Here is a 21,289-nt window from a genome sequence, read left to right on the forward strand (position 1 = left end):
CTCAGCTCTTTATAGTCCAATTCTCACATCCATACATGACTACTGGAAAAACCATAGTTTGACTAGATGGACCTTTGTTGGCAAAGTAATATCTCTGCTTTTTAATATGCTGGCTAGGTTGATCACAACTTTTCTTCCAAGGAGCAAACGTATTTTAATTTCATGGCTTCAGTCACCATCTGAAATGATTTTTGAGCCCCCAAAATAAAGTCTGTCACTGTTTCCACTGTTTCCCCATCTATTTGTCATGAAGTAATGGGACCAGATGCCATGATCTTAGTTTTCTGAATGTTGAGTTTCAGGCCTACATTTTTACTCTCCTCTATCACTTTCATCAAGAGGCTCTTTAGTTCTTCTTCACTTTCTGCCATAAGGATGGTGTCATCTGCATATCTGAGGTTATTGATATTTCTCCCGGCGATCTTGATTCCAGCTTGTGCTTCATCCAGCCCAGCATTTCTCCTGATGTCTTCTGCATATAAGTTAAATAAGCAGGGTGACAATACACAGCCTTGACGTACTCCTTTCCCGATTTGGAACCAGTCTGTTGTTCCATGTCCAGTTCTAACTTTTGCTTCCTGACCTGCATACAGATTTCTCAAGAGGCAGGTCAAAACCTATGGGTTGCAGCAAAAGCAGTTCTAAGAAGAAAGTTTATAGCAATACCTCAAGAATCAAGAAAAACATCAAACAGACAACCTAACTTTACACCTAAAACAACTGGAAAAAGAAGAATAAAAAAAAAACCCCAAGATTAGTAGAAGGAAAGAAACATAAAGATCTGAGCAGAAATAAATGAAAAAGAACTGAAAGAAACAATAGTAAAGATTAATAAGACTAAAAGCTGGTTCTTTGAGAAGATAAAATTGACAAACCGTTAGCCAGACTCATCAAGAAAAAAAGAGAGAAGAGTCAAATCAACAAAATTAGAAATGAAAAAGGAGAGGTTACAACAGACAATGCATAAGTACAAAGGATTATATGAGGCTATTATGAACAACTATATGGCAATAAAATGGATAACCTGGAAGAAATGGACAGATTCTTAGAAAAGTTCAATCTTCCAAGAGTGAACCAGGAAGAAACAGAAATTATGAACAACCCAATTACAAGCACTGAAATTGAAGCCTGTGATCAAAAATCTCCCAAAACACAAAAGCCCAGTACGAGATGACTTCACAGGAGAACTCTATCAAACATTTAGAGAAGAGATAATGCCTATCCTTCTCAAGTGAGAGTTTCTCAGTTGTGTCTGACTCTTTGATACAGTCCATGGAATTCTCCAGGCCAGAATACTGGAGTGGGTAGCCTTTCCTTTCTCCAGGGGATCTTCCCAACCCAGGGATCGAACCCAGATCTCTCAGACTGCAGGCAGATTCTTTACTAGCTGAGCCACAAGGGAAGCCCAAAGTTAATACCACCTATTATCATGTCCAACTCTTTGTGAGCCCATGGACATCCATGGAATTCTCTAGGCCAGAATACTGAAGTGGGTAGCCTTTCCCTTCTTCAGGAGACCTTCCCAATCCAGGGATCGAATCCAAGTCTCCCACATTGCAGGTAGATTCTTTACCAGTTGAGCCACAAGGTAAAACTCTCAAAATTTTTCAAAAAAAAAAAAAAAAAACAACAAAAAAACTCTTTAAAAAAATTGCAGAGGAAGGAACACTTTCAAACTCATTCTATGAGGCCATCATCACCCCGATACCAAAATCAAAGACATGAAAAAAGAAAACTACAGGCCAATATCAGTGATAAACACAAATGCAAAAATCCTCAACAAAATCTTAGCAAACAGAATTCAGCAACACATCAAAAAGCTCATACACCATGATCAAGTTGGGTTCATTTCAGGGATGCAAGGATTCTTCAATATATGCAAATCAATCAATGTGATACACCATATTAACAAACTGAAAGATAAAAACCATATGACCATCTGAATAGATGCAGAAAAAGCCTTTGACAAAATTCAGCACCCATTTATGATTAAAACTCTTCAAAAAATTTGCATAGAAGAAACCTACCTCAACATAGTAAAGGCCATATATGATAAGCCCACAGCAAACATTATTCTCAATGGTGAAAAACTGAAAGCATTCCCCCTAAGATCAGGAACAAGACAAGGGTGTACACTTTCACCACTATTATTCAGCATAGTTCTGGAAGTCCTAGCTACAGCAATCAGAGAAGAAAAAGAAATAAAAGGAATCCAGTTCAGAAAAGAAGAAGTAAAGCTCTCACTGCTTGCAGATGACATGATACTGTACATGCTGCTGCTGCTGCTAAGTTGCTTCAGTCGTGTCTGACTCTGTGCGACCCCATAGATGGCAGCCCAACAGGCTCCCCTGCCCCTGGGATTCTCCAGGCAAGAACACTGGAGTGGGTTGCCATTTCCTTCTCCAATGCATGAAAGTGAAAAGTGAAAGTGAAGTCGCTCAGTCATATCCAACTCCTTGTGACCCCATGGACTGCAGCCTACCAGGCTCCTCCATCCATGGGATTTTCCAGGCAAGAGTACCGGAGTGGGGTGCCATTGCCATAGAAAACCCTAAAGATAGTATCAGAAAATTAGTAGAGCTAATCAGTGAATTTAGCAAAGTTGCAGGATACAAAATCAATACACAGAAATCACTTGCATTTCTATATACTAACAATGAAAAATTAGAAAGAGAAATTAAGGAATCAATCCCATTCACCACTGCAACAAAAAGAATTAAATATCTAGGAATAAATTTCCCTAAGGAGAGAAAACAACTGAATACAGAAAATTTTAAGACACTGATGAAAGAAATCAAAGATGACATAAACAGATGGGAGTGATATTCCATGTTCCTGTGTAGGAAGAATCAATATTGTGAAAATGACTATACTACCAAATGCAATCTACAGATTCAATGCGATCCCTATCAAATTACCAACGGCATTTTTCACAGAACTACATAAAAAATTTTCAAAATTCATATGGAAATACAAAAGACCCTGAATAGCCAAAGAAGTCTTGAGAAAGAAGAATGAAGCTGGAGGAATCAACCTTCTTGACTTCAGATTATACTACAAAGCTACAGTCATCAAGACAGTATGGTACTGGCACAAAAACAGAAATATAGACCAATGAAACAGATAGAAAGCCCAGAAATAAACCCATGCACCTGTGGGTACCTTATTTTTGACAAAGGAGGCAAGAATATACAATGGGGCAAAGACAGCCTCTTCAATAAATGGTGCTGGGAAAACTGGACAGCTACATGTAAAAGAATGATATTAGAACACTTCCTAACACCATACACAAAGATAAACTTGAAATGGATTAATGACCTACAGGTAAGGCCAGAAACTATAAAACTCTTAGAGGAAAACATAGGCAGAACACTCAATGACCTAAATCAAAGCAAGATCTTCCATGACCCACCTCCTAGAATAATGGAAATAAAAACAGAAGTAAACAAGTGGGACCTGATTAAATGTAAAAGCTTTTGCACAGCAAAGGAAACTATAAGCAAGACAACGCTCAGAATGGGAGAAAATGACAGCAAATAAAACAACTGACAAAGGATAAATTTCCAAAATATACAAGCAGCTCATACAACTCAATACCAGAAAAACAAACAACCTAATCAAAAAGTGGGAAAAAAGACCTAAACAGACATTTCTCCAAAGAAGACATACAGATGGCTAACAAACACATGAAAAGATAGATGCTCAACATCGCTCATTTTTAGAGAAATGCAATTCAAAACTACAGTGAGATATCTCCTCAAACCAGTCAGAATGGCCATCATCAAAAAGTCTACAAACAATAAATGCTGAAGAGGGTGTGGAGAAAAGGGGACACTCTTGCCCTGTTGGTGGGAATGTAAACTGATATAGCCACTACGGAAGACAGTATGGAGATGCCTTAAAAAATTAGGAATAAAACCACCATATGACTCAGCAATCCCACTCCTAGGCATATACCCTGAGGAAACCAAAACTGAAAAAGACACATGTATCCCATTGTTCACTGCAGCACTATTTACAATAGCTAGAACATGGAAGCAACCTAGATGTCTATTGACAGATGAATGGATAAAGAAGTTGTGGTACATATACACAATGGAATACTACTCAGCCATAAAAAGGAACACATTTGAGTCCGTTCTGATGAGGTGGATGAACACAGAACCTATTATACAGAATGAAGTGACTCAGAAAAAGAAAGATAAATATTGTATTCTAACACATATATACGGAATCTAGAAGAATGATACTGAAGAACTTATTTACAGGGCAGCAATGGGCAAACAGACATAGAGAATAGACTTATGGACATGGGGAGAGGGGAGGAGAGGGTGAGATGAATGAAAAGAGTAACATGGAAACTTACAAATAGATAGCCAATGGGAATTTGCTATATGGCTCAGGAAACTCTTTAACAGGGGCTCTGTATCAACCTAGAGAGGTGGGATGGAGAGGGAGATAGGAGGGAGGTTCAAAAAGGAGGGGAAATATATATACCTATGGCCGATTCATGTTGAAGTTTGACAGAAAACAACAAAATTCTATAAAGCAATTATCCTTCAGTTAAAAAATAAATTAAAAAAGAAAAAAATTTAAAAATACAAAAAAGAAATACACAAAGTAAATGGTGCTTATGAGTTATACTAGTAAAAAGAACTAGCTGAGAAGAAAATAAACAAATCAGGTCATATTATTAATAATATTATTAATATAATATGACCTGGCTTTAACTGTTTACCTGAAATAATGAAGAGATTTTTTTTTATCAGGAAATCTGTACTCAAATAAGTTGGAAGGCTTGTATACTGTTATCTGATTTACTTAGTAGAGAGTAGATAGTCAAGATCCCAACAGAATTATTTGGCATAAAAGATGGAATGGAAACAAATATATGAATGCTGAAAAGGCAAAATAATTCCCTTTCCCACACATGCTATGAAATTCTGAAACTGAAATCATTAAATCCTTGTGTAAAATACAAGGCATTCATAAAATTGGAGCATTTAAGAGTGGGGAAAGCTGTTTTGGGTGATGATTAGCAGATAAAAATTCCTGACCAAGAAGAGCTTGTTTCTTGGGTGCCACTAAGGAAAAAAAAAAAAATCATTAACTAAGGAAATGGCAAATGGTGCTTTTTTTTTTTTTTTGCCTACAAGTAGCAAGTAAAGTCAGGACCTACCTACCCAAGTGACACACCTACCCTACCTTCCCATCCACACCATGCCCTTGGTGATTCATCCAGTCCTCAGCTTGGTACTATCCTTCTGCTTTCAATTCTCATATTTATATCTTCAACCTAGGTGACTCTATTAAACAGACTCATATCTATCTCAGATGTTCAAAAGATTATTCAAACCTTCTGTGCTTAAAATTAGACTGTGATTCTTCCTTCTAAATGTATTCCTCCCATACTCTTCCTTATCTCATCAAATAGCAGCTCCTTTTCCCTCAGTTGCTTGGGCCAGTTGCTCAGAATTATTCTCTACTTTGTTCTTCTACACTTCAAATTCAATCTATCAGCAAATCCAGATGGGTCCCACCTTCTAACTACTACCACAATTTGATTACTTTTTACTACCTCCACTATAGTGTCCTGTATCAAACCATCAACATCTCTCATCCAAGTTTCTGGAACCTAACTGGTCTCCCTGCTTTCACCTTTTCCCTCAAATCCTCTATTCTTAATTTATTATCCAAAAAAAGATCCCTTTGCTTCTCTAGTGGCTCCAGCAGTAAAGAATCTGTCTGTAGTGTGGGAGACCAGGGTTTGATCCCTAGGTTGGGATGATCACCTGCAGAAAGGAATGGCTACCCACTCCAGTATTCTTGCCTGGAGAATTTCATGGCAGGCTACAGTCCATGAGGTCACAGAGTCGGACATGACTGAGTGATTAACACTTTAAAACATAAGGCATCTTGTTTCACCTCCTCTCAAAGTTTTCCAGTGGCCTCATATCACTGAAAGTAAAAGCCAAAGTTCTTACACCATTCTTCAGACTCACATGGTTTGCCCCCCACCCCCCGACCCCGCCACTCCTGTATTCATCTCTTTCTCTCCTCTTTATTTACTCAGCTCCAGCCAGACTAGCCTCCTTGTTGTTCTTAAAATATGAGAGGCATGCTCCTGCTTAAGGTCTTTGTTCTTGCTGATCCCTGAAGAGCTTGCCCCATTACTTCCTCAGTTCTCTGCTCAAATGTTGCCTAAATAAATAATTTCCCAACAATTCTACACAAAAAAGGCAATAGCCCTTCCTCTGCGCCTAACAACAATCTTGTTTCCTTCACCGTGTTGTTCTCCATAGCATTTATCACCATCTGACATACTAGTTTTTTACTCATTTAGTCCTTATTATCTGTCTTCTCTCACTAGAATATAAACTCCATATGGAAGCAGGGGTTTTATCTATTTTGGTCATTTTATTTCTAGTGCCCTGAACTGTGTCTCAATGTCTAATAGGCATTAAATATTTGTTAGATAAATTAATCAGACAAGTAGTTTAATGAAGCACATTCACCCTGCTCACCTTTTAGAAAGTGTGTGATTAAAAAACACATAGATGATAATGGAACTTTCAAAAATATGGTGTCACTGTGAAGTTTTGTAATTATTTTTGACTTAACACTGTTAGAGAAGACATTCCTACCTGACCCTCCAATGACTCTGAACCTCTGCTAGTAGACAATAACTATCTAGCCCTTTGCTCAATATTACAAGACAGCTCACTTCTTAGATTGGGATGGGAGAGAGGATAATCTCAGTTTTGAAAAGAAGAGAGGAAAGAAGGGAACTTGACAATAAATCCTCAGGCTAACAAGAGAAGAGAAACAAGATAAATAGGTAAAGGCATTCTTCATCTGTGTTGAGATAATGGATGAACCACAAGGAAAGGATGGAAGGGCTTTATGTGGGGGCATCCACATGCTTGGCACATTCTAGATACTCATAAACTGTTTATTGAATGGTTAAATAAATGAACAAATGGGACTCAATGGACTGGAAGGAGAAGTAGAAATATAATGTGGAAAGAATATTAATAAACATGGTAAATTCCTATGAACTCTATTCTCAAATTACAAAGCCTTTAGTACCATGTCAAAGTAGCCCCTTTACTGAGAGATTCACCATCAGTGACAGCCCAGGAAAAGCTCTCAAGATTTTGGTCATCTTCAAGATTTTGGACATCTTCAAGATTTTGGCAGTGTGAGTGGATCCACTTATACTTACAGAGAACCCCAAACCATCTTTAACTAGATTAAAATCTACCTAATCCTGGCATACTACCATCAACCATGGGTATTTTCTAATTTTGATATATAATATTCCAAATGAGAGGAAGTTACTTGTTTCATTTCTACTTTGTTTAGGTTTTATTAATTTTCATATATTCTTAGCACTGATGATAATTTTTCAGATTTTCTTCTTTAAGCTTTATATAAATTGTAAATATTTTTCTATTATTTTACCTTCCAGTCTTGTCATCAAAATTGAGGTTCTAGTACTAATATTATTATTATTTATATGCATTAATGTGAAATATCCAGCTCACTGGGCAGAAGGAGAATTGGTGACAACACTGACAAAACACTACCACCTTCCACACGTTGACATGGCCAGAAAGAGGCAGTTCATTACACTGAAGTCACAGATACCTGATTAGGGATACACTTACATCTGCCAGTTCCTTGATCTGCTTTGGTGACACATCAAATGTATCGAGTCTTTGAAGGCAAGGCAAATGATATAACACATGTGTGGAGTAATTACACAGCACACAAACTGGATTGGTTTTATACTGAGGATCATTCAGACATAAATCCTTTAAGTGACGTAGCCTGGTTAAGTTAGTAAGGTCCTAGAACAGTAATAAAGTAATTAATTTCAACTGTCCATTTCTAAAAAAGGCATTTGAATTCTTAAGATCACCCATAACTTAATTAATGCATTTTAATTATGTACCTTAATATGTGGAAGTGATTTAGATGAATAAATGTTATTCTCTAGTGAAAAAGATGCTAAATACTTGAAAAATGGATCAATACTTAAACAGCAGACTCTGTTTCCATGCATTTTAAATGTAAAAGGCCAAAGAGTATTTACTGAATCATGTATTCCACATGAAATCTTGGAGCCCATTTATTCCTTCAGACTCCATTCCCTCTTTGCACACAGCCCCTTTGCCAACAAGTGCCCAGCAGTAACAAGGGTGCAGGTCTCCTACAAGCTTCATCAAACTCCCCGCACCGACCACCACTCTTTTCCTTAGCCTCCAGGTCTGCTATTATAACCAAAGACTTATGGCACCTCTGTTCTATCATAATTACCACTGATATCCTGAGTTTTAGGTTTTCTTTTGGTTTGAGGTTTTCTGTTTCTATAAACTCCATTTCTGCCTATTAAAGGCAACTGAAATCTAGCTTTCTCCTAAGGCCCTCTTTTTCCTCACAGACTCTGGAAGGGTAAGGGTTGTTAATGTAATTACATCTTTTACCTTTAAATTAAAATCATATGGAATACATACATGATTTAGTAAATACTCTTTGGCCTTTTACATTTAAAATGCATGGAAACAGAGTCTGCTGTTTAAGTATTGATCCATTTTTCAAGTATTTAGCATCTTTTTCACTAGAGAATAACATTTATTCATCTAAATAACTTCAACATATTACTTTCCACCAATCTCTAAGACATCCTCACATCTTTCTCAATAATAATATTACTAGGGGGGCCTGGGGTAGGAGGGTATGATGGTAGAGTGGACTTGATGGAATGCAATGCTACTTAGGAGACTCAGAATCAGAACTAAAGGAAATCCAAGGCAAGAATCAGGAGGTTCTAATTTAGAAGATAAAGTACAAATGGAATCAGGAAGCAAGTAATGAAGTCAGGCTGCCAGAATCAACAGTCTAAAGGAGGAGGTGGACAATGTGTGTCCCAGCTATCTATGGACAAGTGAGAACTTGGCTCCCTGGCTGGACCTGAGGCTATGGCTGGGCCCATAGCCCAGGAGTGGCACTAAGCAGTGTTTCTCTAGAAAGGAGACTGCTGGATAGACTTGTGCAGAGAATTATTTGGTCAAATTCTGCAGGGCAAGGAAGGTAAACCACTGATAGTTCTGAAGTATGAAGATACTGTTTTCTGGGTGGCTGGTTTGCATCTGACCATGAGTCTAAGCTATGGTGGGTGTGAACTTTGAAGTCTTACACAGGAATCCTCCACCTACACTCTAAAGTTAGATGACACTGGAGTCTATGAAAGCACAACATCTCACTGAAAATTAGTGGTATGGTACCTGGTACAGATGGAAAAGGGCACACAAATTTTTTCATCACCACCAAGATAGTATCTTTTTAGGGTGACTGGAAAGGTTAGACATAAAAATTCAGAACAGTAGTATTTCAGGAGCATTCCTAGGATGAGAATAGTAACCGTTGCTGTGAGTTATGCTCAATGTTTTTTTGAGAAGTAGCCGCCATTATTGCAGAGAGTCTTTTTAATTTTATGCCATACAGTGAATCTTCACAATAGTCCTATTTAATCCCTTCTTTTGGTGAGGAGACTGAAATAGGTTAACATTATAACAGTGAGACTAATAATAAAATAGCCTATCTATTGAGTGATGTTCAGTCTTTATTCTAAGAACCTTATATTATTATGTCACTTCAGCATCACGTTACCATTGTATTGCGCCGCCCCTGGTTTGTGGCAGGGCTAGAAATGACAGGTCTTCCTGGTTGTGCAGCCTCTGCTCTTCGCCACAAGGCTGCCGTGGCAGGCCAGGGTGAGATAAGCTTCCATATGGCTTCTTGGCAGGGTGATACCTCATCCTCCCAGCATTCTGTTCTTCAGCCTCAACTCATACTCTCTCCCTCGTTCTGCTCCAGACAGAGGATTTCTAGTTTTTTAAATTTGCCACCATCTTTCCACCACCTAGGTCCTGCACACCTTTGCTTGGAATGCTCTTTCCTTAGGTAACTCCTGTTCATGTCTCATTTGTTAGCTTAAATATTACCTACTGAGCAAAACACTGAGCATAACTCACAGCAACTTTTACTATTCTCATCCTAGGAATGTTCCTGAAATACTACTATTCTGAATTTTTATGTCTAACCTTTCCAGTCACCCTAAAAAGATACTATCTTGGTGGTGATGAAAAAATTTGTGTGCCCTTTTCCATCTGTACCAGGTACCATACCACTAATTTTCAGTGAGATGTTGTGCTTTCATAGACTCCAGTGTCATCTAACTTTAGGTAATATTTAAGGTAACAAATGAGTGTAGGTAATATTTAAGTGTATACAGATACACATTTTGAATATATGTTTCATAGCTCCCTCTGATCTTTGTTGCTGTTGTTACTACAAATAAACCCCTTGATTTCCTACCTCCACTTCTTTCTGCATGTGGTTCTTCTCATCTTTGGAATGCCTACTTCCAACTATGTTGTAGAAGATTCTCCCTACATTGCCTGTTGAAATTCTGTCAGCCCTTCAATGTTCACATCAAATATTTCCTCTTTAATTTTACCAATAAAATTAGGTTTTATTTAAATTTTATTTAAATTTCTTTTAAGGTGCTTATAACATTCTGCCTCATGGTAAAGAATCTGCCTGCAATGCGGGAGACCTGGGTTCAATCCCTGGGTCGGGAAGATCCCCTGGAGAAAAGCATGGCAACCCACTCCAGTATTCTTGCCTGGAGAATTCCTGGACAGAACCTTGTGGGCTACAGTCCATGTGGTGATAAAGAGTCAGACACAGCTGAGCAACTTTCACTTCAAACATTCTGCCTCATTCTACAGCTTTTTGGTGTTCTATAATCTTTTTTGAGGAAAAGAATGCCTACTTTAATATCGATCAATTCAGAATTATTTAAATAGTAAATCTGCCCACCTTTCTTCAGTATTACCTAGAGGAAGTGTTTGAATATGTACTTCATTCTGACACTGTCAAAATTATGAATGCTATGTATTTTTACCCACACTATATGCCATAAACACTGTCTTATTTTTTTCTCTCTCATTTATGTACCTCACAAATGTTTACTGAGGTTTATTACAAGTCAAATACTGCTTTAAGTATTGTGGATAGAGCAGTGAATAAAACAGGTGAGTTCCTGTACTCATGGAGCTTGTATTCTAGTAAGCTTTCTGGATAAGTTCCAATAGGAAAAATAGAACAGGGGAAAAATGATGGGAATGCTTCCAGTTGGAAGAGGGAAGTAGGGATTGTTGCTATTTTATCTAAATTAGGCCAGAAAGGCATAGCTAAGAACACAACATTCGAATAAAGTCTGGAAAGAAATGAGATGAGCTATGAGGATATATGTGAGCATGCTGTGCACTTAGTCGCTCAATCGTGTGCAACTCTTGCGACCCGATACACGGTAGCCTGTCAGGCTCCTCTGTCCATGGGATTCTTCAGGCAAGAATATCAGAGTGGGTTGCCATTTCCTTCTCCAGGGGATCTTCCCAACCCAGGTCTCTTGCATTGCAGTCAGGCTCTTTACCAACTGAGCTATGGGGGAAGCCCATGAAGATATATGGGGGAAGAATATTCCAGCAAGTGCAAAGGCTCTAAGGTGACTGTCTTAGATATATTTAAGGAATAGTGAAGAGACCAGAGAGGCTAGAATGATGTAAACAAAGGGGAGAGTGATAGAAGCTGTAGTCAGAGAGACAGTGGGGAAACTAGATTATATAGAATCTGATGGGCCATTGCAAGAAGTGGCTTTTACTCTGAAAGAGATGAGAAACCAAGGACGGGTTTTTGAGCAGAAGTGATTTGATCTGACATATATTTAAAGGGGCAGGATATGTAAAGAACAGACTGAGTATAGTGAAGGGTAAACACAGGGAGAACTGTTAGGAGGGTTTTTTTTTTTTTTCAGTAAAGAAAGAGAAGATGGTGTCTTGAATCAGGCTTAACAGTGATACAGGCGGTTAAAAAATGGTCAGACTCGACATATTCTTAAGGTAGAACCAACAGAATTTGCTGAGGCACTGGATATGGGGCATGGAATGACTAAGGATTTTGGCTTAAGTTATCAGAAGAATAGAGATGCCTTTTAGAGAAATGGAGAAGGCTGCAGGAGATGAAGGTCTGGTGAAGGGAAAATCAGTTTGAGTTAGGATAGGAGATGTCTATCATTATTTTAGGCAAAATAGAGATACCAATTTAGGAGTAATTAGTGGATAAATGTATTTAAAGTTGTAAGATGATTAGAGTGATTAGAGAATGAATGCAGATAGAAATGAGAAAAGATCTTGGACTAACTTGGGACAATCCATTTTTTAGGTGCTAGAAGAGAATGAAAAGCCAGAAAACTGAAGAGGTATAGCCAGAAAGATGGGAGAAAAACTAAGAGAAAGTGGTATCATAAAAACCAACTAAATAGTTATTTTCTTTGGTTTTAATAGTGTCAGATCATTGGGGCCAATTTATCAGATGATGTGAAAATTTGTGGAAGTATTCGGTAGCCCAAAACAATTAAATTATTCTTAAAGAGGGGAATATTTAGCCTATTTTCTTCAATAAGATGGCTCATGATTCAGACTGATAAATAAAAATAAATTATTCCACTTAAACTTACCTTGAAAGAACATATTTGGTTACCAGAAAGGTTTAATCTTTCTAGTTGTTCATTGGGATCAAGACATCGACCTTTAATTTAAAAAAACAAGATGAGAAAAAAATTAAATTTCTTATTTTGCCTCCTATTCATATCTCGCCATGTTTCTGAGTTGTATATGACCATCTTTTCTAACAGTAACGTTGCACAACTAGTAACCACTGATCAATGGGTAGTATTTCCATATCCTTTAACTACAGATTTAGAAATACTTTGTAAAGATATCATACAAAAAGTCTAAAAGAAAGAAATCTAAGACTGTACTTTTTATACCTTTAACTACAGATTTAGAAATACTTTGTAAAGATATCATACAAAAAGTCTAAAAGAAAGAAATCTAAGACTGGACTTTAAAAAATTATTGTAACATTATCTCATATTTCAAATGAAACTGTACATACCAATGCTGCTTATTAGATTTCCAGCAAGGTTGAGATCACTTAAATTCTTCAAAGTTTGCAAGCCCTAAAAAATTTAGGCAACATATAATTTAGAAGAAATCATTAAAATCTACGTTTATAAGTCATCTGAGCAAGCTGGTTAGCTCTCCTGGTGTTTCAAGCACCAGGTGCTGTTTACTTTACAAGCTTAGAACTCAGTGCAGCCTACCTTGTTTTCTGGAATCTGGAGAGAATTACTGAAGGAGAAGGGAACAGGGAGCGGAGTAGAGAGGAAAAGAAGAGGAGGAGGAAAAAGAATACATACAGAACAAGTTATATATAAAACTTCTCCAAACCTCCTTTTTATTTTTAACCCTCAAAGAAGAAATAACATCTTACCTCCCAGACATGGTAGAAGAAATAAAGAAAATTATGCATATGAGGTTCTCTATATGCTATAATATGCTATATATGCATTAGTTCTCAACAATAATTAAACTAGTCATGAATATTTCTTGGACACTGGTTAAGCTCTACAGGAGTCAGTCAGTCAGTTCAGTCGCTCCGTCGTGTCTGACTCATTGTGATCCCATGAATCGCAGCACGCCAGGCCTCCCTGTCCATCACCAACTCCCGGAGTCTGCTCAAATTCATGTCCATTGAGTTGGTGATGCCATCCAGCCATCTCATCCTCTGTCATCCCTTCTCCTCCAGCCCCCAATCCCTCCCAACATCAGGGTCTTTTCCAATGAGTCAACTCTTAGCATGAGGTGGCCAAAGTATTGGAGTTTCAGCTTTAGCATCAGTCCTTCCAATGAACACCCAGGACTGATCTCCTTTAGGATGGACTGGTTGGACCTCTTGCAGTCCAAGGGACTCTCAAGAGTCTTCTCCAACACCACAGTTCACAAGCATCAATTCTTCAGCACTCAGCTTTCTTCACAGTCCAACTCTCACATCCATACATGACTACTGGAAAAACCATAGCCTTGACTAGACGAACCTTTGTTGGCAAAGTAATGTCTCTGCTTTTGAATATGCTATCTAGGTTGGTCATAACTTTCCTTCCAAGGAGTAAGTGTCTTTTAATTTCATGGCTGCAGTCACCATCTGCAGTGATTTTGGAGCCCCCAAAAATAAAGTCAGCCACCGTTTCCACTGTTTCCCCATCTATTTCCCATGAAGTGATGGGACCAGATACCATGATCTTAGTTTTCTGAATGTTGAGCTTTAGGCCAACTTTTTCACTCTCCTCTTTCACTTTCATCAAGAGGCTTTTTAGTTTCTCATCACTTTCTGCCATAAGGGTGGTGTCGTCTGCATATATGACTGACTTTAAATATAAATCACTGAAATTATCTTACCTCAATATATTTAATTGCATTGTGGTTCAGCCAAAGAACCTCCAATCTGGATAATTTCTCTAAATTTTCTATTTTAGAAATTTTATTATAATATAAGTATAGCTTTTCTAAACTTCTGCATTCTTGAAGACCTCCAATTTTCTGTAAAACAAAAAAGAGGAGACTGAATATTTATGTTTTATTAATCCTTTCAATAAGGTACGTTTTAAGTACATTTTTCTTTAAAAATCACATTTTCAGAATAGACTGCAAAATCAATACCCAGAAAAATGAACTGAAATTAAAAAATCATATAATTGCCCTACTTAAATACAACTATTTTCAATTTTCATATTCTCTGCTGCTGCTGCTAAGTCGCTTCAGTCGTGTCTGACTCTGTGCAACCCAACACACGGCAGCCCACCAGGTCCCTGGGATTCTCCAGGCAAGAACACTGGAGTGGGTTGCTATTTCCTTCTCCAATACATGAAAGTGAAAAGTGAAAGGGAAGTCGCTCAGTCATGTCTGAAATTTTAATCAATTTGATACCTATTTTATATGGTTATAATCATAATAACTAGACAATTTTGAGGGATTTTTTTTAAACTTAAAGTCATCTAAAAAAATGTTTTTATAATCTTTCAAATTATAGTATTTACAAAATATTTCATGTTTATAATAATTTTCTTAAAAATAATCTTATATGATTATTTGTTTCAAAATTTTAACTATTACAAATAATATTACAACAAATAAATTTATGTATAGGGTTTTCTGCTTTTAATTACTTCTCTAGGATAAAATCTTAGAATAGGGATTTCTGAGTCAAAAGGTATATACTTATCTCTGGCTCTTGATTTATTTTGCAATATGGCTTTTCAATACAGATGTTATAATTTTCATACAACCAGTAGTGTTAAAATAAACCAGTTTTATTACAAAGCAATACGGGGTATTAGTTGATCTGATTTGATTATTAAAAAGTAGAATGTGTCTATTTTTTCAATTATTTCTATTTTATCCTTTGTATACATCTATTTTTATATTTTGCCCATTTAAATGTTTCTTTTGTTTTACTGGGTAAAGAGTTTAATTCATCATGTATGAATTTATCTGTTTTGATCCATGCCTCAAGCATATACTTCAATGAATTATTTAACGAAGCCAAATAATTTAGTACAAATACTTCATGTAAGGTTATGTTTAGGCTTACCTCTATGCAGCATTCAGCAATCCAAAGTTCTTTAAGCTGTAAACAAGTTTCTAGTCCTGAAATTTCTTTTATATCTTGAGCAACAATTGTGAGACTTGTTAAATTAGGAAATAATGACAATCCAACTATACGAGGATACCCTGAGAAAAACATTTCCAGTTTTGAAGTATCTGATCCTTCTTGTCCAATCATCTCATAAGACAAACCATTGCATAAACACTGTTTTCAAAAAAGAAATTGGGTTATTACCTTTTTAAGATAATAAATTATTTTTGATATTAGAAATTATAAACTGTGTTTTACTGATGACATTTTGACTCACAAGAAGAAAAGCTGTACCGCATACATAGTTTTTCTCTACTTCCACAGATCATAGAAGAAATCTTTAGATAAACTCCAGAGAGAAGTGTAAAAATGTTTCAATTAGTATTCTTACAAATGTAGTTGAAAAGAAATCTGAAAAGAAATCTGGTTTTGACTCACCAGTTCTTTAATTATGTCGTGTTGGTTTACGTTTTCACGTTCAATCATCTTCCATTAAAAATAAAGGTTATAACAATATATCTATTAAGAAAAAGGAAAAGTTGAAGTAAGTACCAGAATCATGCCATATTATGTAAAGGGACCTTAACATTACTTAGGTGGACTTACTCATCTGTGACTTAACATTTTCCAACAGTACATTACCAAGAATGTCTGGACCCCAAGACAGTCCATTCCATCTCTGAAATTTTCTCTTGGAAAGTTATTTTTTTATTCTGAATTTAATTCTGTCTCTCCATAACTCCTCCCCATTCACTGTCATTTTACCTCCTGCATTCAAATAAAACAAGCATAATTTTTCTTCGACATTATGAGCCTTTAATACTTGAAGAACATAATCAGCTCTCATCTATACCTTTATCTTGCCCCAAGTTCATGACTTTTAGTTCTCTTACTAAAAAGATTCTTGTTTTTCTTCCTTGAATCAGTTCCAGTTCATTTTTTCTATGATGTTGTAATGTCCCAAACTGAATACAGTTTTCTAAGTATAGTTAGCAAAGAAAAGAATCCTCAGGACTTAGTAACATACCATAGGCATGGCAATAAATGTTTATTAAAATGAACTAGTCAACTTCTTAATGGTATGAAATACTAAATAACTACATAGCTTCAATAAAATGTAGGCTACTATTTCATTAATTTTTAATATATTCATTATATTGTTCCAGATATATACTATTTAGAAAAATATAGGAATCTGGTCTTAATATGTTATTCAGTCACTCAGATTTGTTTGACTCTTTGTGATCCCATGGACTTCAGGACACCAGGCTTCCCTGTCCTTCACTATCATCCGGAGTTTGCTCAAACTCATGTCCATTGAGTCGGTGATACCATCCAACCTCTCCTCCTCTGTTGCTCCCTTCTCCTCATGTCCTCAGTATTTCCCAGCATCAGGGTCTTTTCCAATGAGTTGGCTCTTTGCATCAGGTGGCCAAAGTATTGGAGTTTCAGCTTCAGCATCAGTCCTTCCAATGAATATTCACAACTGATTTCCTTTAGGTTTGACTGGTTTGATCTCCTTGCTGTCCAAGGGACTCTCAAGAGTCTTCTCCAGCACCACAGTTCGAAAGCATCAATTCTTCAGTGTTCAGCTTTCTTAATGGTCCAACTCTCACATCCATACATGACTACTGGAAAAACCACAGCTTTGACTAGATGGATCTTTGTCGGCAAAGTGCTGTCTCTGCCTTTTAATACACTGTCTAGGTTTGTCATAGCTTTTCTTCCAAGGAGCAAGCATCTTTTAATTTCATGGCTGCAGTAATCGTCCACAGTGATTTTGGAGCCCAAGAAAATAAAATCTGTCACTGTTTCCATTGTTTCCCCATTTGTTTGCCATGAAGTGATAGAACCAGATGCCATGATCTTAGTTTTCTGATTGTTGAGTTTTAAGCCAGCTATTTCACTCTCCTCTTTCACCTTCATCAAGAAGCTCTTTAGTTCATCTTCACTTTCTGCCAATAGGGTGGTGTCATCTGCATATCTGAGGTTATTGATATTTCTCCCAGCAATCTTGATTCCAGCTTGAGTTTAATCCAACCTGGCATTTCTCATGATGTACTCTGCATATAAGTTAAATAAGCAGAATGACAATATACAGCCTTGACACACTCCTTTCCCAATTTTGAATCAATTCATTGTTCCATGTCTGGTTCTCACTGTTGCCTCTTGACTTGCATACAGGTTTCTCAGGAGGCAGGTAACGTAGTCTAGTATTCCCATCTCTTGAAGAATTTTCCAGTTTGTTGTGATCCACACAGTCAAAGACTTCAATGTAGCCAATGAAGCAGAAATAGGTTTTTTTGGAATTCCTTGCTTTCTGTATGATCTAACGGATGTTGGCAATTTGATTTCTGGTTCCTCTGCCCTTTTTAAATCCAGCTTGTTCATCTGGAAGTTCTCAGTTCATGTATTGCTAAATCCTAACTTGAAGGATTTTGAGCATTACCTTGCTAGCATGTGGAAAACTGGAAGGATGTGAAGTCAGAGAAGTACTGTGGGGTGGATTTCTTCTTGAATAAGATGTAAAGCTATATGAGGATTTTGAATGAAAGAATAACACAAGCTGTCTTGGGTTTTGAAAAGGATTGCCCTAGCTACTGTGTTGAAAATAGACTGCAGGGGTTGATGGGAGAAGCAAGGAGATCAGTCAAGGAGCAGTTGTAATAAGGTGAGAAAGGGTGGCAGCTGGAACTGGGTGGTAGTAGTGAAGATGGTGAGCAGTAGTTAGATGCTAGATCTATACTGAAAGTAAGATTGACCATTCCTTCCCTGCTTCCAATTGGCAGCTGTCTCTTTACACTATTCTTGGATAATCCCCAAATATTACAGCATAGGAGTGGGCAGACAAGGGAGCGGGCAGCAAAGAACTACCTGAAGGAGTTTAGATACTCCATCAGAGGCCCATATAGAGATGCAGACTGCAGTCTTTCCTCCTAGGTTTACTTGGATGGCATCCCAAGTAAAGGAGGGCCCCTACATTCTGGTTTAATGTCTGTGAGCACCAAAGGAAAAGCCTGTCTGCCCACCACCACACAAGGGACAAAGCCTGCCTTTAGCACCCCCAGAGTCACCAAACAGTGATCCAAGTTTTCTAGCCTATAGTCTATGCCCAAGATATCTATTAGAGAAGATATTAACTGCTCCCTTCATTATTCACTAAATTATCATATGTAGCTGAGTCTAATTTTGGACTTTCTAATCTGTGCTTTCCGTTAGCTCTATTTATTCCTACAGTATTACCCTGTGTTAATAATTGTGATTTATATTGTAAATTTCTACCTCATTTCTTTTTTTTTGAAATTTCCTGGTTACTCTTTCATATTTATTTTTCCAAGTAATATTTATAATTATTTTGCATTTAGTTTTAAAAATTCACTTGGGACTCTGACTGAGATTAGATTGTAAATAATTTAGGGAGAACTTCCACCTTTCCAGTATTGAATCTTCCTTTAGAACAAGATATAACTAACTCTCCATTTATTCAAGAAGACTATTTTTTCTTTCTTTTTGCAAACTTTTTATTTTATGTTGAAGTATAGTTGATTACAAATGTTATGATAGTTTCAGTTGTAAAGCAAAGCGATTCAGTTATACATATACACGAATCTATTCTTTTTCAAAGACTACTTTTTCTTCAGAGAGAAATATTCATATTTGCGATATCAACCTTTCTTTCACTTCACCTTAACTTCTCTTCACCAGTGCCCTCACTTAAGAAAAACCTTGTTGTAATTCAGTAGTTAATTAGTGAAACATTTAACTTAAAACCCTCAAATTATATAATTTTTATAACTACATCTGAATTATGTGATTATGCATAATTAATAATACATAATTATGGACCTTCCTGGCATTTACAAACCTTCTATGTTTTCTCCAAACTCAAGTAGTCCCAAGGCTTCCAACTTCTGATTCCATCTAGAGGTGAGTGTCCTGATGCCCAGCTTGTACTTACTCTCCTGCACCTGGGAAACCTCTTTTTAGGACCTGTCCATCTAAGAAACTGCAGGTCTTCTCGAGTTTCTCCAGAGAGCCAGAGGCCACCATCTATAGCTTTCATCCTTCAAATCTCAAGCCTTGGATTGATCCAGTCACCTCTGATCTCTGCTCTGGAGTACTGCTGAAAGATTTCACTTGACTGGTTGGTCATGTGAGTTGAAATCACTATGAATGCAATGAGTTGAATCCAACAACAGATATTTTATATTTTCCTCTTCAACTTCCTCTCCTAAGGAGTAGGACTAGAGATACAGACCTGAGATTCACAACATGTGGACTATTTTAAATTTTTACCACTCACCTCAAGTTCTCTCTCTCAGTCAGTAGATGATCTTGTTCCTATTTTCACAGAGAACAATGATGCCATGATGCCATGAGATAGACACTTCTTAAATGCCCATATCTCTTAAAATATATAGCTGACCCTTGAGTAACACAGGTTTGAACTGCACAGGCCCACTTATATGCAGATATTTTCCCACAGTAAATACTACAGTACTACACGGTTCATCATGCGAAATGCTGGACTGGATGAAGCACAAGCTGGAATCAAGATTGCAGGGAGAAATATCAATAACCTCAGATATGCAAATGACACCACCCATGTGACACAAAGCTAAAAGGAACTAAGAGCCTCTTGATGAAAGTGAAATAGGAAGGTGAAAAAGTTGGCTTAAAACTCAACATTCAGAAAACTAGGATCATGGCATCTGGTCCCATCACTTCATGGCAAACAGATGGGGAAACAATGGAAACACTGATGGACTTTATTTTCTTGGGCTCCAAAAATCACTGCAGATGGTGACTGCAGACATGAAATTAAAAGATGCTTGCTCCCTGGAAGAAAAGCTATGACAAATCTAAACTTAAAAAGCAGAGACATTACTTTACTGACAAAGGTCCGTCTAGTCAAAGGTATGGCTTTTCCAGTAGTCATGTATGCTTATGAGAGTTGGACCATTAAAAAAGCTAAGTGCTGAAGAACTGATGCTTTTGAACTGTGGTGTTGGAGAAGACACTTGAGAGTCCCTTGGACTGCAAGGAGATCAAACCAGTCCATCCTAAAGGAAATCAGTCCTGAATATTCATTTGAAGGACTGATGCTGAAGCTGAAGCTCCAATACTTTGGCCACCTGATGTGAAGAACTGATTCACTGGAAAAGACCCTGATGCTGGGAAAGACTGAAGGCAAGAGGAAAAGGGAACGACAGAGGATGAGATGGTTGGATGGCATCACCAACTCGATGGCCATGAATTTGAGCAAGCTCCAAGAGTTAGTGATGGACAGGGAAGCCTGGTGTGCTGCAGTCCATGGGATCACAAAGAGTTGGACACGACTGAGCAACTGAAATGACTGACTGACACAGTCCATGCCTTCCTGAATTTGAGGATAAGGAGAAACAAAGGATAAGCTGGCTGACTATGAATTATATGTGGATTGTTCAAGAGTCAACTGTGTTTATTTCATTTCTGACTCATCTTAGAAAAAATATTCTTTCTCCTGTCCCAAATGAATCCCTTTTCCTGTGTACTCATCCCATTCTCTTCAGACTCTTCAGAATACTGATCTGCCAAATTTTTCTTCTTTTCATTTATTCCCATCTTTCCTTCTCTAGGGTCTCTTTTCTCTTCATACACAAATATTAGGTCATTACTAAAAAAAAAAATTCTCCTATCC

General features: G+C 37.2%; 1 protein-coding gene across 6 annotated transcripts in view; it reads right to left on the minus strand.

Moving 5' to 3' along the window:
* Window positions 1–21,289, minus strand: part of LRRC9 (leucine rich repeat containing 9) — a 121,236-nt gene that overhangs the window by 93,670 nt on the left and 6,277 nt on the right. For all 6 annotated transcript variants that reach the window (XM_025295428.3, XM_025295430.3, XM_025295426.3 and 3 more), the window contains exons 2-7: window positions 16,048–16,128; window positions 15,565–15,783; window positions 14,373–14,513; window positions 13,030–13,093; window positions 12,590–12,660; window positions 7,671–7,853 (exon numbers count right to left, since the gene is read on the minus strand). In XM_025295428.3, the coding sequence (XP_025151213.2) occupies window positions 7,671–7,853; window positions 12,590–12,660; window positions 13,030–13,093; window positions 14,373–14,513; window positions 15,565–15,783; window positions 16,048–16,095 (726 nt within the window). In that variant the 5' untranslated portion in view covers window positions 16,096–16,128. The remainder of the gene's footprint in view (window positions 1–7,670; window positions 7,854–12,589; window positions 12,661–13,029; window positions 13,094–14,372; window positions 14,514–15,564; window positions 15,784–16,047; window positions 16,129–21,289) is intronic.

This window comes from Bubalus bubalis, chromosome 11 (genome assembly GCF_019923935.1).
Source record: "Bubalus bubalis isolate 160015118507 breed Murrah chromosome 11, NDDB_SH_1, whole genome shotgun sequence".
In the NCBI taxonomy this organism is placed as follows: Eukaryota; Metazoa; Chordata; class Mammalia; order Artiodactyla; family Bovidae; genus Bubalus; species Bubalus bubalis.